Source organism: Gracilinanus agilis, chromosome 6, assembly GCF_016433145.1.
Source record: "Gracilinanus agilis isolate LMUSP501 chromosome 6, AgileGrace, whole genome shotgun sequence".
In the NCBI taxonomy this organism is placed as follows: Eukaryota; Metazoa; Chordata; class Mammalia; order Didelphimorphia; family Didelphidae; genus Gracilinanus; species Gracilinanus agilis.
The window spans coordinates 254,520,052-254,534,451 of record NC_058135.1 but is presented as its reverse complement, the minus strand read 5'-3'; the positions used below and the strand labels follow the sequence as shown (position 1 = coordinate 254,534,451).

General features: G+C 36.6%; 1 protein-coding gene across 1 annotated transcript in view; it reads left to right on the top strand.

The window, feature by feature from the left end:
• The first annotated feature begins 12,162 nt into the window (after nucleotides 1–12,162).
• Nucleotides 12,163–14,400, top strand: part of DCDC1 (doublecortin domain containing 1) — a 77,207-nt gene continuing 74,969 nt past the window's right edge. The window contains exons 1-2 of the mRNA XM_044681303.1: nucleotides 12,163–12,178; nucleotides 12,868–13,024. Coding sequence (XP_044537238.1) covers nucleotides 12,163–12,178; nucleotides 12,868–13,024 — 173 coding nt within the window. The remainder of the gene's footprint in view (nucleotides 12,179–12,867; nucleotides 13,025–14,400) is intronic.

The window sequence follows — 14,400 nt, the reverse complement described above, 5'->3', positions numbered from 1 at the left end:
GGAAATAATGAAAAAAAAATGTGAAGGAAGGGGGCCTAGCAGTACCAGATATTATACTATACTATAAAGCAGCAGTCATCAAAACAATAAAGTACTGGCTAAGAGACAGAAGGGAGGATCAGTGGAATAGACTTGGGGTAAATGACATCAGCAAGACAGTGTATGATAAACCCAAAGAGCCCAACTTTTGGGACATGAATCCACTATTTGACAAAAACTGCTGGGAAATTTGGAAAACAATATGGGAGAGATTAGGTCTAGATCAACATCTCACACCCTACACCAAGATAAATTCAGAATGGGTGAATGACTTGAATATAAAGAGGGAAACTATAAATAAGTTAAGTGAACACAAAATAGTTTACTTGTCAGATCTCTGGGAAAGGAAAGATTTTAAAACCAAGCAAGAGTTAGAGAAAATTACAAAATGTAAATTAAATGGTTTTGATTATATTAAACTAAAAAGTTTCTGTACAAACAAAAACAATGTAGTCAAAATCAGAAGGGAAACAACAAATTGGGAAAAAAATCTTTATAACGAAAAACTCTGACAGGGGTCTAATTACTCAAATATACAAGGAGTTAAAGCAATTGTATAAAAAATCAAGCCATTCCCCAATTGATAAATGGGCAAGAGACATGAATAGGCAATTTTCAGGTAAAGAAATCAAAAGTATCAATAAGCACATGAGAAAGTGTTCTAAATCTCTAATAATTAGAGAAATGCGAATCAAAACACCTCTGAGGTATCACCTCACACCTAGCAGATTGGCTAAAATGAAAGAAGGGGAGAGTAATGAATGTTGGAGGGGATGTGGCAAAATCGGGACATGAATGCATTGCTGGTGGAGTTGTGAACTGATCCAACCATTCTGGCTGGCAATTTGGAATCATGCTCAAAGGGCTATAAAAGATCCAGCCATACCATTGCTGGGTTTGTACCCCAAAGAGATCATAGATAAACAGACTTGTACGAAAATATTTATAGCTGCACTTTTTGTAGTGGCAAAAAACTGGAAAAGGGGGGTATGTCCTTCAATTGGGGACTGGCTGAACAAATTGTGGTATATGTGGGTGATGGTATACTATTGTGCTCAAAGGAATAATAAACTGGAGAAGTTCCAGGTGAACTGGAGAGACCTCCAGGAACTGATGCAGAGTGAAAGGAGCAGAGCCAGAAGAACATTGTACACAGAGACAGATACACTGTGATAAAATCGACTTTTGTACTAGCAGCAATGCAATGACACAGGACAATTCTGAGGGATTTATGGTAAAGATGCTACCCACATTCAGAGGAAGGACTGCAGGAGAGGAAACATATAAGAAAAACAACTGCTTGAACACATGGGTTGAGGCGGACATGATTGAGGGTGTGGACTCGAAATTACCACACCAATGCAACTAACAACAATTTGGAAATAGGTCTTGATCAATGACACATGATAAAACCAGTGGAAATGTGCGTTGGCATGGCTGGGGGGGTGCGAGAGGTGAAGGGGAAAGTAAGAACATGAATTATGTAACCATGTTAAAAGTGAATATTAATAAATGTTAAAAAATATTAAATGAAAGGTTTCCCCCCATTGAATAGGTCCCCATTGAATAGGTCCCCATTGTGTTATCTCATGTTATTAACATATTTTGTGTCTTGTGCCCTATAATTAGGTGAGTTTGTTAATCATTAAAAATTTAAGTGCCTACTATGTGCCATATTAATCACTCAAGTTAAAAAAGAAAGGAAAAAGACTATCTACTCTCTAGGAATTCCCAGTCCTTCCTGAATGCTTCTATTTTTTTTTTTTGTTTAGAACTGAAGTTTGTGTAAATCCAAATGATTTTCATTTTGTTTACCTTAAACCAATACCCTACTATAATTTTTCCCCATTGGATTTAGGAATGTTTCAGTTTGGTTTGGTGGTGTAGTGGGGGAGGAGTCCCAATGAACCTAAAATCAGAAAGAACTGAGTTCAAATGCTGCCTTATAAACTTATCAGCTATGTGACCCTCGGCAAGTCACTCACCTCTTTCTGTCTTAGTTTTTTCACCTATAAAATGGGGGTGACAATAATACCCCCAATATCACAGTGTAATTTTGAGATCAAATAAGATAATATATGTGTAAATACTGGCTATTATTACCCTAAATATATTAGCAAGGATATAGAACTGTCTGAAGAATTCAATTGTTGGTTTGGGAGATACACTAAGGTTTTTCATGGACTAGAATCTCATGATAAGAATTTTCTTCCCTTAGAACTCTGGACATATTCACAGGCAAACTACATGATTAGAGTATTATTTTCTATGCAAAATGTATTTAATAAAAAGTAAAAACATACTATAGCAGCTAAGGGGAAAATATGTAAAATTCCTCTTTGAAGTTGATATAGATTTTTGCATGTGTATAATTGAGGAATGTGGGGTGACTGTCTTATATACAAACTAGAGAACTATGGAAGCTTGGGATAGAGGAAAGAGCTCAGAGAATATAAATCTCCATTCTCAGTCAGATGCTACCCAAACCAGAAAAGTCATCTATCCTCTCCATGTCTTCATTTCCCATCCACACAGTTATTGTAAGGATCAAAACATTTTACCAACCTTAAGGGGCTAGGCAAAGATATTCTATTTTATTGTTCTTGTTCAATTATATGATTATAATCATTATTATTACTTATAATTGTGAGAGGCAGAATATTCAGTAGAGTTAGAAGACTAGTCTTGGATTTTGGAAGTTCTAGATTCAAGTTCTAACTCGGTCACATACTAGCTAGTTGTATCTGTCTCTCTAAGGCCAAGACACTAAGAAATATAAGTTTACAAACTTAGAAATCAATAGCAGAAAATATTTAACACTGACACGTTCACTAAGCACTTTGCCCCATCAGTTCCTCCCTCCATGAGCTATTGATTGACTTGCATTCTGAGATTCACTCCACTGAATTCCTTTGTTGCCACCAGTCTTTGCTAGCACACCAACCTCTGTTCTTATCATCCCATTCCTCTACAGCACTAGAAGGGTCCTCAACTCTGACTATTCATCCACAAAACCTGTTTGACTTGGGAAAATAATATATTCTACCTTTGGCAGTAGCACATTCTACACAGAGCACAGCATGCTACAGCAATGTTCAGTCAGAGAACAAAAAGGAAACTGAGGCAGAGCACCAGTAAATAAGACCTAGGTCTAAAGGAAAGAGGATTTGCATTCAGTTGAGCCCAGTCCTGTCCCCATAAAGAATTTAGGCCACTTAAAACTAAATTTTCCAATGTGGGAGCAGGCTGATACTTCTTTGAGCTCAGCCCTAGGGCAATGCCATGAAAAGGGAGTAAGTCAGAAAAATCATAATAAGCAACATAAAGGGAAAAGACTAAAACCATCAAAGATCTCTTAGGGAAGAATGTTCAATATTTTTAATGAAACCTGAGAAAAAATCTACAGGGTAAATATGAAAATGTGTTAAAAAAAAAAAGACCCACTGGATTTTCAAGGGAGCATGAATCCATAGAAAATTTACAAATATTGTAACAAATTGACTTAAATTCCCACTAAAGTAGAAATTGCTAATATCAAATGCAGAAGAGACATCATACTGGTCGAAGACTTTATCACTCCTTGCTTTGATTTTTACAATAACCTACTGGCTGGTATTCTGTATCCTGGTCTCTCCCTTTCCAATGCATCTACCACATAGTTATTTCTAATCCACAGATTTCTAATCTATTTCGCCTACAAAACAAATAAAACAAACAAACAAAAAAACTTTCCCTGACTCCCTCTTCCCTAACTATATTCTTATTTTCCTGGTGTTTAAAACCTTTGGCAATTTGACTCCAACCTATTGTTGTAGCCATCTTTTTTTTAACCCTTACTTTCTGCCATAGAGTCAATACTTATTATCAGTTCCAAGGCAGAATAGTGATAAGGGCTAGGCAATTGGGGTCAAGTGACTTGCCCAGGGTCACACAGTTAGGAAGTATCTGAGGGTAGATATTAACTCAGGAACTCCCATCTCTATCTAGTGAACCACTTAGCTGCCTCTGTTACCATCTTTAATGATATTCTACAACTTTGAGTTATAGCCAAACTAGGCACATACTAGGTACTAGGTACCTCAGTTTGGTCAGTTTCCACCCTCCCTGGGAATGCTTTTATAAGCTACCATACTGTCCTCTCCCACATCAAGAATGTATTCTCTTCTCATCTCTATTTGACAAAATTGTTCTATTCATCAAGGAGCAATTGAGGCAGCATCTCCCTCAGGTCACAGCTTGGCTGAAAATGATCCTCAGATTTTCCAAGTGCTTTTTTCTGAATTTCTCCCTTACTTCTATGTCATCTCACCCTAAATTATGCTTTTGGATCTTCTGCATCAGAGGATTTCACAGATGGAAAGGACACCTATAGCTTGAATCCTCCTCTAATGTAGGTCCCCCAAGCTACACCTAGATTCAAAGCACACATTGGGTCAGCATCGCTTCTTTAAAACTCTAGCTGATGCTTCTTTTTTAAAACCCCTTATGTTCTACATTAGTGTCAATAACATGTATTGGTTCCAAGGCAGAAGAGTATTAAGGGCTATACAATAGGGGTTAAGTGACTTGCCCATAGTCACACAGCTAGAAAGTATCTAAGGTCTGATTTGAACCCAGGACCTCCCAACTCTAAACCTGACTCTCAATCCACTGAACCATCCAGCTGCCCCTACTTCTTATTTTTTTTTAATAAAAGACAGAATAAGAAAACACATTGATTCAAAGGAAAAGTCATTAACTTAAAATAGAATAGCAAGGTAAATTAACAAGAAATTCCCCTATCCCCAGTGCACACAGTGACAACTCTCTCATGAATTTTCTTGTTTGAGAAAGAAGACTTTTAGTGAATGAACATGGCCATGAAACACTTAAGGAAATACATATCATACTACATCCACGAAGCTTCTGGAATTATCTGCCAGGCTGTCTTTTCCATTGTGCTGTCATCTTTTGTCTTTTCCTTAGACTCCTTTAGCTATTCTCAAGACTTCTTCCCATATAGGAATAGCCAGATCTCTAGTGAGAAAGCCCATAGCCCAAATCTAGTAGGTTAGTTTCAACCAACCAATAAATAACAACCTTTAGGTTCTTCCTTTTCAGTTTTTTTTACCTTTTTCTTAATTACTACTCACTTAAGCTTCTTATCTATTTGAGGAAACTTGAGAAAATTCCTTTCAACTTTCCTCAAGCCCTTGGCAACTAGACCTGGACATTCTGGTGGCTAAAGAGAAAGAGTTCTTAACCTATTGTGAGTATATAATGGCCTTCTTCTAAAACCTAGGGAACTCTTTGCAGAATAATATTTTAAAACACATAAAATGAATTACATAGGATTACAAAGGAAATCAATTTTATTGAAATAGATATAAATTTTCCCATCTAAGTTCACCTGCAAAGACCTCCAAAATCTATCCACAGATCCCTGTCCTTAGACCCATTGTTGATCACCCCTATTTTGGAGTCTAGTTTTATCCATAGTAGAGAAATGAGGTGAAACTGAAGATCTTTGTCCAACTCCAAACAGCTTAGCCTTCCTGCCTAGAAATCTTTCTTTTCTCCCTTCTACTACCTGGCTTCTTTGGTTTCATGCCCACTAGATACCTTACCCAGTCCCTCTTAATCTTAGTGCCTTCCTTCTGAGATTACTACCAATATGACATATATATATATGTATATATATATATATACATCTTGTGTGTACATAATTTTTGTGTGTTTTTAAACTGTGAAATCCTTGAGGGCAGGATGCTTTTGCCTAGCACTTAGCACGGTACTTGGCACATAATAGTCACTTACTAAATACTAGGTGAATGAATGGCTGATTGATCTTGTCTGATATTCTCCACACTTGGGAGAAATTTGTTTTAAAAGAATAAAATCAAGAAAGACTGTTGATTGAACAACCATAAAAGGTGCTATTGTTTAAAAAAATTTGTCAAGAGAAACTGAGGCACAAAATTTGCACCATGATCAATTTATTAACAAGGCTGGCACTTATCAATAAGAGGTCAGTGACCCCTCGATAGCCAGAGAAACATCTGACAGTCAGAGCAGCTTTTTATACAGTTGTTTGCATAGGAAGTAGTGATGTAAACTCAACTAAGACTGTGATTGGTCTATAGTGGAGAGAAGGGTAGGCTTACATGTGGCCTGACTCACATGAGGGGATCTCCACGACCCATAACAATGCCAGAGTGGTCTGGTGCTAAATTTATGACCGGGTAGAATATCTTATAACCACGTTGACTCATCTTCCTTTCTCCTTTCTGGGGTAAGATAGAGTTCAGGCTGTAGTCTATAGAAAGAGGGAAGTTAAATTCCTATAAACTCTAAGATTAGGCCGATATAATTAAACCTAATTCTAATTCATAAATACATTTCCAGTGATTACTTATAATCCTCAATCAATAATGAATAAATAATACAAAATAAAATGGGGTACCGATTTTAAATTTTGCAGAGGGAAACTCCCAGAATTACTTAGTGTTTCTCTTCATATGATTTCCTACTCCCCACCAACCTCAAATTCTTTGGAAGAATTATTCAGTCCTAATAGAGAAGAAAGATAACATTTTTCCTTCTTTTTAATTTCTTCATGCCTATCCTTGTAACATAGCCACCTTGTTAATCATTTCTCCAAAAAAAGAAGATGGTATCTCTAGATTTCTCTAATATTGGGGGCCTTTTCCAGAGTGTTATTACTCTCCCTGCTTGCCATTGCCACTCTGGATCTTTTCCTTTTTTTTCCCTTAGTCTTTAGTTACTTGCCTCATCTTTGACCAAATATCCCTTCAAGAGAGAATGCTATTTATTTTTCTTCAGTCCCTCAAAAATAGGAGGAAGGGTTAATGAGGAACAAATCCCAACTTTATATTTATTTGAGTCCATGTTGAATGCCCAACATAGGTTAAAAGATCCTTGAAAACAGGGACCATTTATTTATTACTTTTCCCACTGTTTTTTTACCCATACTAAGAAATTAATTGAATTGAGTTTATTTGAATGAAATGAGACTGTACTGGAAATTAATCTACCCATATTCTTGGCCCAACTTCCTCACTAATTAATTACCTGTGTAACCTCAGACAAGCCCTTTCTCCTCAGGACTTCATTTTCCAAAACTCTAAAATGAAGGTTTTGGACTTTGGTTCTCTCACCCCTCTCTCAGGGAGTGGTTCAAAGCTCTGAGGTCACTGACAGTTCTAGTATTCTATGTTCTCTATTGTTCTGAAGCTCCTCCCAGCTCTGATATTCTATGTTGTTTTTAGACCTTTCTCAGCTCTAAGGTCTCCATTCCAAGCTTCTTTCTACCTCCAAAATTATTATGAGTTTTTCTAGAGAGTTTTGATAGAGTAAAATATAATATTGGGCTACTGAGTCCTTGAGCACTAAAGGCAGATCTCCATCTACTTCCAATTCAGTTCAGTTCTGATCCATAAGACTTATTGTGTCTTCTGTACGCAAGGTGCCGTCCCTGGTCCTGAACAAACAAAAACAAAAGGACAAACTATCCTCAAGGAATTTTCATTGGAGGGAAGAGATCCAATAGATATAAGTAAATATAAAGTTACTGGAAGAGGGAAAGACTCCTAGCACCCCGAACTGTGATGCCAAAGCTAATACTGGTTCCCATGAACAATTTTGACCAGTTTTGGTTCGTTTTAAAAGTGTGCTTTTCCTTTCCATCTTCTTGTAGTAAAAACAAATGATCTTTCACAAAAATAACCCTTTAAATTTAGTACCTATAACTCATTGAAGGAAATGTACTGCCCTCGATGCATAACATTTTGTCCTTAGTTTAATCAAAATGATCAGGTTTAATTCCATCTCTACTGGAGTTGGCCCTGCAACAATTACATTTTGACTGAGTGAGTCCAATCCTATTTCTCAGGACTTCAAAGTAGTTTAGCCAGTTCAGGAGAGTACTATATTTGGAGCCAGTGGACCTGAGTTTAAACAGAGTCTAAGACTACTAACTATATAATAGAGTCATTTGGCCTCTCTGGGTTACCTATAAAGTGAGAGGTTTGGACTAGATGACATCTAAGGTCTCTCCAACTCTAAATCTTATGATTATGATGCCAGAGAACTCAGCTTTGTTCAATAATACCAGCACTGAAGCTCTTCTACCTTTTTACTCAAGGTTATTGGGTGTAATGATGCTTTAACTCTGGAGCTATGTAAGTATTAAGTTATTATAACAGAAAGGATTCATTTTTGTATCTTGTGTTGATATTAAAACATACATTTTAATATAATTTTATACCAAAAATTTCTCCTAATATATGAGATTGAAATATGTTTTGTTACAATCTTATTTAGATTAGACTGTTAATATAACAAAAACTCTCTTAATGCTAGAAACCAGACTTTTTGTTTTTTTAATCCAATCCAATAAATATTCACTAAATTCCTAATATGTGCCAGGAACTGTTAATGAGGATATTCTTCTCTTAATAGATATTTTCAATATAATAACCCAGAGGAACCAACTGGGATAGAAGAGGAGGACTAACCTAGTGCTCTATTTGAGAAAAGAGAAGGCTAAAAGAAAAAAAAATAGGACTGTTATTAAGGGGTGGATGGGGTGATGATAACTGATGGTAGAAAGAATACAGGGCCATTTAACTTTTATTTTGCTGCTTTTCTCTGCCAATGAGAATGAAGTTTGTACTAAAAAGGACAGAATGTCCTAAGATATCTAAATGGGACTTGAGTCTCATGATGATGATGATAATAATGTATATAACTACCCTTGGTGAATTGAAGTTGTGCCAGACTAAATTTACTTCCTTTTTATTACCAGACAGGTAGATCAGAGGAATGCTGTGATACACTTTTCCTAGATGTTAGTAAAGTGTTTGATAAAAGTCTCTAATGCAAAAGAGATAGAAACTAGAATATCTAGATGGCTAAGTGTATAAAGAGTCAGGCTTAGAGATGGGGGGGTGGTTTCTGGGTTCAAATTTGGACTTAGATACTTCCTAGCTGTGTGACCCTGGGCAAGCCACTTAAATAGTTACCTAGCCCATATTACTCTTCTACTTTGGAATTTGTACTTAGAATTGATTCCAAGACATAATGTAATAGTTTTTAAAAAGAGAGACCAGGATAATCATACAACTTAGGTAGACTGCCTGTTTTCAACTGTCATTCCTAGTTCTTCCCATGAAGAATGAGAAGAATTAGTCTAAACAGTCTTTTGGATCAATCCTTTAGATACTTGAAGACAACTACTAATGCTCTATCTTCTCTCTGAGTGCATATGCACATGCCAAACAATGGATGGAATGCCTGGAGTCAAAGTTGAATAATTACATGTCAACTTCATTGTTGTTCAATCATGTCTAAGTGGTTAACTCACTTGGGGTTTTCTTGGCAGAAATACTGGAATGATTTTCCACTTCCTTCTTTAGCTTATTTTATAGGTGAAGAACTGAAGCAGACAAGGTTAAGTGACTTTCCCAAGGTCACACAGCTAGTAAGTGTCTGAGGCTGGATTCGAAATCAGAAAGATGAATCTTCCTGACTCCAGACCTGTTACTCTGTCCACTATACCATCTAGCTGCTGGGTTGTACAGGTTGTTGAGGGTAGATTAGTACCTCTGGTGTGAGGGCTTACTGAAACCTTTTCAGAGCTGCTCATCTTTTGATATCTACTTATCACACAGCTTTCACCTATGGTTCCAAGTAGCTATAGCACACTAGTGACCACATTTCGGTAAATCATCTTGGCAAGCAGGCTAACTCAGGTTGAAGGTAACTCACAGGCTTTAAAGTCTTTTCCATGTTTACCCAAGCAGAAGGGGCAGAATAGAGCAATTTGCTCCAGTGGCCATGAAGGTAGGTGAAATAGGCATTATAGAGTGCTTTGGTAGACATTGAAGAAGCTAAGATCATTCACTGTACCACCCTTCATCTTGTTTTGGCTTTGCTACTGCACTTAGAAGAATCTGGAAGAGAGAATGAGGCTGATGACTTCCGACAGTTCTGTCTCACTTAAATCCAATTCATACAGGAGTCAAAGGACATCACCAGTGATGTCATTTTAGTCCTCTTCAAGGATGAAGGACAACAACCAACCAAACAGCATATCAACTTGAAAGGATTTCTCCTTTTTCCTGCCTCAAGAATATGGTCTTGACCCAGGTGTATATCAACACTTTAATATGGCTCACAAAAATCTAATATAGTTTTTTACTAAATTAAGAGATGACATAAGGTCAGACACAACTGAAAACAAAAATCCCTCAAAAGTGGATGCTGAGGATAGGGTCTAGATTTGTCCAGAAGTTCCATTCTTTTAGTTTAATACCCTTTCCACAATCCAATTCATCCCCCAGGAGTCCAAGGGTCACATTTTAAGAAGCTCTGATTTAACCTATCTGCTCTTTTGTTTTCTGATCTTTTAAGGGGTTTCTCATCTTTTAAAAGTAACTGTGTTGTCCTGGTCAGACCATAATGGAAATGTTGTGTACAGTTTAGATCTCTATGTTTTAAGAATGACATTTTTGAGTGGGAAGTAGCTCAAAATGGATGACAACATTGAAATAAAAGTAAAAAAATCTCCAATTCATGTCATATGATTAGTTGATTAGACAAAATGTTTTTTAGCCTACAGGAAAATAAAAGGACTTGGAAGGGTCAACGGTGGCTATCCTCAATTACGTAAAGGACTGTCACTTAGTTAGAAGGAATAGACTTCCTCTGCTTGGTGTCCTAAGATTAGAACCCAGAACCAGCAATAGGTGCTCCAAAGATATATGTGAGTTTTAATCTAAGGACCAAACTTTCTCCTAAATTAGAACTCTCCAAAATGACATAGACTGCCTTAGTAAGCAGTAAGTTCTCCCTTACTAAAAATTGTATAGCATTGTGTAGATAAACACCTGTAGTGGAGGTTATAAAGAGGATTCTTGTTCCAAATTGAGTCAGAGTAAGTGACACATGGATCTCTGAGGTCCCATCCAACATAGAGATTCTGAGATTCTATGATTTTGAGTTTTGATGATTATTTTGATTCTTCTTTCTCTTTTTTATTTGTGCTTGTGGTTTGTTTTTATCTAGATCTATACCAAAAAGGTTTCCCCCCTTTCTCTGTTTTTATATACAATGGTGATTGACCATTTATTCATTTATTGTTCTTAGGAAGGAAGGTAAATCCATGAAAATGATTTCTTGGGGCATCATAAGTTAACTTTTACTTAACTATAATTTTAGAAAAATTCCCTCTAGTCTTTTCTGATCATTACTTTGACTGCCAAAGCTCTTCTAAACATTATTACACTTATCCATCCTTAACTTTGAAATGTGGATGTGACTTTTCAAACACTAAATAATTATAGATTTCATTTGTTAAATAAGATCATAAGGATAATAAACAACAGGACCATTGATTTATGCATAGAGTGTTAGAGTAAGAAGGGATGGGATGCTGATATCTTTTAACCTAGACCCAACCCTCAGAAGAGCAGTTAGGTTAGTGCAGTGGTTAGTGCTGGTCCTGAAACCAAGAAGACTCATGTTCAAATGTAGCCTCAGATTTTTTCTAGCTGTGTGACCCAGGCAAATCACTTAGCTTTGCTTGCCTGTTTCCTCATCTATAAAATGAGACAGAGAAGGAAATGGCAATTCCCTCTAGTATCTTTGCGAAGGAAAACCCCAAATGGGATCACATAAGGTCAGTTACAACTGAAAACAAAAATCCCTCAGAAGAAGACTCTGAGGTCAGGGTCCAAATTTGTCCAGAAAATTCCATTTTCTTAGTTCAATATCCTTTCCACAGTCCAATTCATCCCCCAGGAGTCCATGGACCACATTTTGGCAACCTCTGATTTAACCTATGTGCTCTTTTGTTTTCTCTCCTCTTAAAACAGGAAGGTTTAACTAAATAATCTCTAAAGTATCTTCCAACTCTAACAACCTATGGTTCTTTAATCTCATGCATTCTTAGTTCTCTGTGGTACCTTCTAAAGGAGGCCAATATGATATTTTTGACAGGTCTATATGTCATATGAAGCATAATGGATCAACCCTCGAGTGACCATCACTGAGCAGAAAATAAAGCAACTCCTCTTCAGTCATTTATCCTCAGATAGTTCCGGAATCCAGATCTTTTGAACCATGTACAGGACAGAGAGTAAGCAAAGTGTTCAATTCATTCAATGCACAAAGCACCTTCACAATTCAGGGAAAGTTGGCATCCAAGCTGCTGCTTTTAAAGAAGTCTTATTTATAGTAAATTGGTTTGTAATTCTATTTTCTGCTCAGGTATTTAGCAGGAACAGCATACCCACTAACATCCTGATTTCAATTCCATATCCCTTTCAGAACATTTTGTAGACTTGGAAATTTATAAAAACTTCCTTATTCTTTCTGCTCACGTATCTGGGTGGGGAGGATTATGGTCTTATTGTAAGTACTGGGTAAGGGACAGACCTATTAGAAAGTTTCAGGATCTAATATAAGGAGTCCCATTGGAATTCTCTGAATTTGAAATAGTTAACTATATGATTTTTCTGAGAAGCAAGACAAGTAGAGCCATAACACTCTTGTCTTAGGTTTGCTTGAAAGCAAAGTAGCCACCTCAAGTGATATTTTTAAGGAACTACTACTTTTAAAAAATAAAACATTAAAGAAATCTCCCCCAAACAAATATAAATGGCTCTTTTTACATGCTAAAGTAATTATTTTCTTTTGTGTTAGAGATCTCTAAGTATGATGATTTTTTTAAAAAATCATACATTATTCAGTTCTTTTTTCCAATATCCATTTTCCAATACTCCATTACCACCATTAGTCACCAAGTCCATTCATCTTTCTGCTCAGATCTGATTTTAGGAGCCCATGGTGCTATTATGGTTGGAGTCAAGGTGGTTGTAAGTAAACCTGAAGTCTGGACAGATGAAGAAGCATTTAGGGATCCAGATGAAAGTCAGCGGGAAGAAAAATGCCTTCAAACTGAAAATATTTCTCAGGAAACTCTGTAAGTACCCAATGTGGTCAAAGGAACTCAACTAGTTTGGCTTGTGGCTATGTGGGAGTTGAGAGAAGGTAATTTTGCTTATCACATTTAATTAGTTTTCTAAGAAGAGCTCTTTAAAATAATCTGTGTGTTAGAAGTTTAATGTCAGATGAAATATAGCATTTTAGTAATTCATAGAATCTTAGACTTGAAGGAACTTGAGAAATTATGGAGTCCATATCTTTCATATAATAGATGAAAAGATTGAGCTTCATTGGAGTGAAGCAAGTTGCTTAAAGTCATATTTATTACCTGGAAGCATCAGACTTTAACTGAGGTCTTTGACCTGAAAGTCCTGGGTGCTTCCTATTATACCATCCTCCATTTTTTCTTTTCTTGAAATGATCACTTAGAACACCTGTCTTACTATTGATATTGGGGTTTTATTTTTGGGTTTACATGTGATTTTTTTGGACTTTGCTCCAAAATGGGGGCAGCCATGTTCTCCTTGGACAAACAAATCTCACATAGCTAACATAATTGATCATTTCTCATGTTAGCAACAAGAGAGATGAGTTTATATTTTGTTTGTCCAAGACTCAAAAGAATTTGTTTTTACAATAGCCCAAAAGGAAGGCAGACTTCTATAAGAACTTAAATGCCAGTCTGTGTCTGACCAATGCTTGAGTCAATCTGATAATTTGCCTGCCACCAAGGAAAGCATGTTTTTAGTTTTCTTGAAGAGACTTTGTTGGTTGCCTATCTCCTGACTAAAGATGGACCAAATAAACATCCCTAAATTTCTTTTGATATACCATTTAATTTCATATTTACTTAAGGGGACATATTCTCTTTCAAGATCCAAATTATCTTTCACTTTAAAAAGAGAAGAAAATTTGTTTAGAAGAAAGGCTAGATGAGAGGAAGGAACTGGTCATAGAATCATTATATTTTAGAGTTGGAGGAGATTTTAGAAATGATTTGGCTTCCATTCTGTGAAATCCTGCTACAGTGTCTCAATAGTATTTGTCCAATCTCTGCTCAAACATGTCCAGAGATAAGGAATTTCCTATCCCCACAATTCAGCCAGTTCCATTGCTGGACAGTTCTCATTGTGCCCAAGAGATTCTCTGAGGACAGTAGCTTTAATTCTGCCTCTGAGTAACTTCCACCTACCAGCCCTGAACTTGCCCTTATAGCTACATAGATTTCAGTCTAGTCCTCCTTTCAAAAGACAACCCTTCATTTAGTTAAAGGCAGCCATGATACCTCCCCATGTCTTCTCTTTGTCAGGTTAAACACATAGCTACTTCGATCTCTTCACACATCAAAACCATAGACTTTTAAGAGCCACCTCATGCCAGCCCCCTTATTTTAGAGATCAGATGAATGAAATG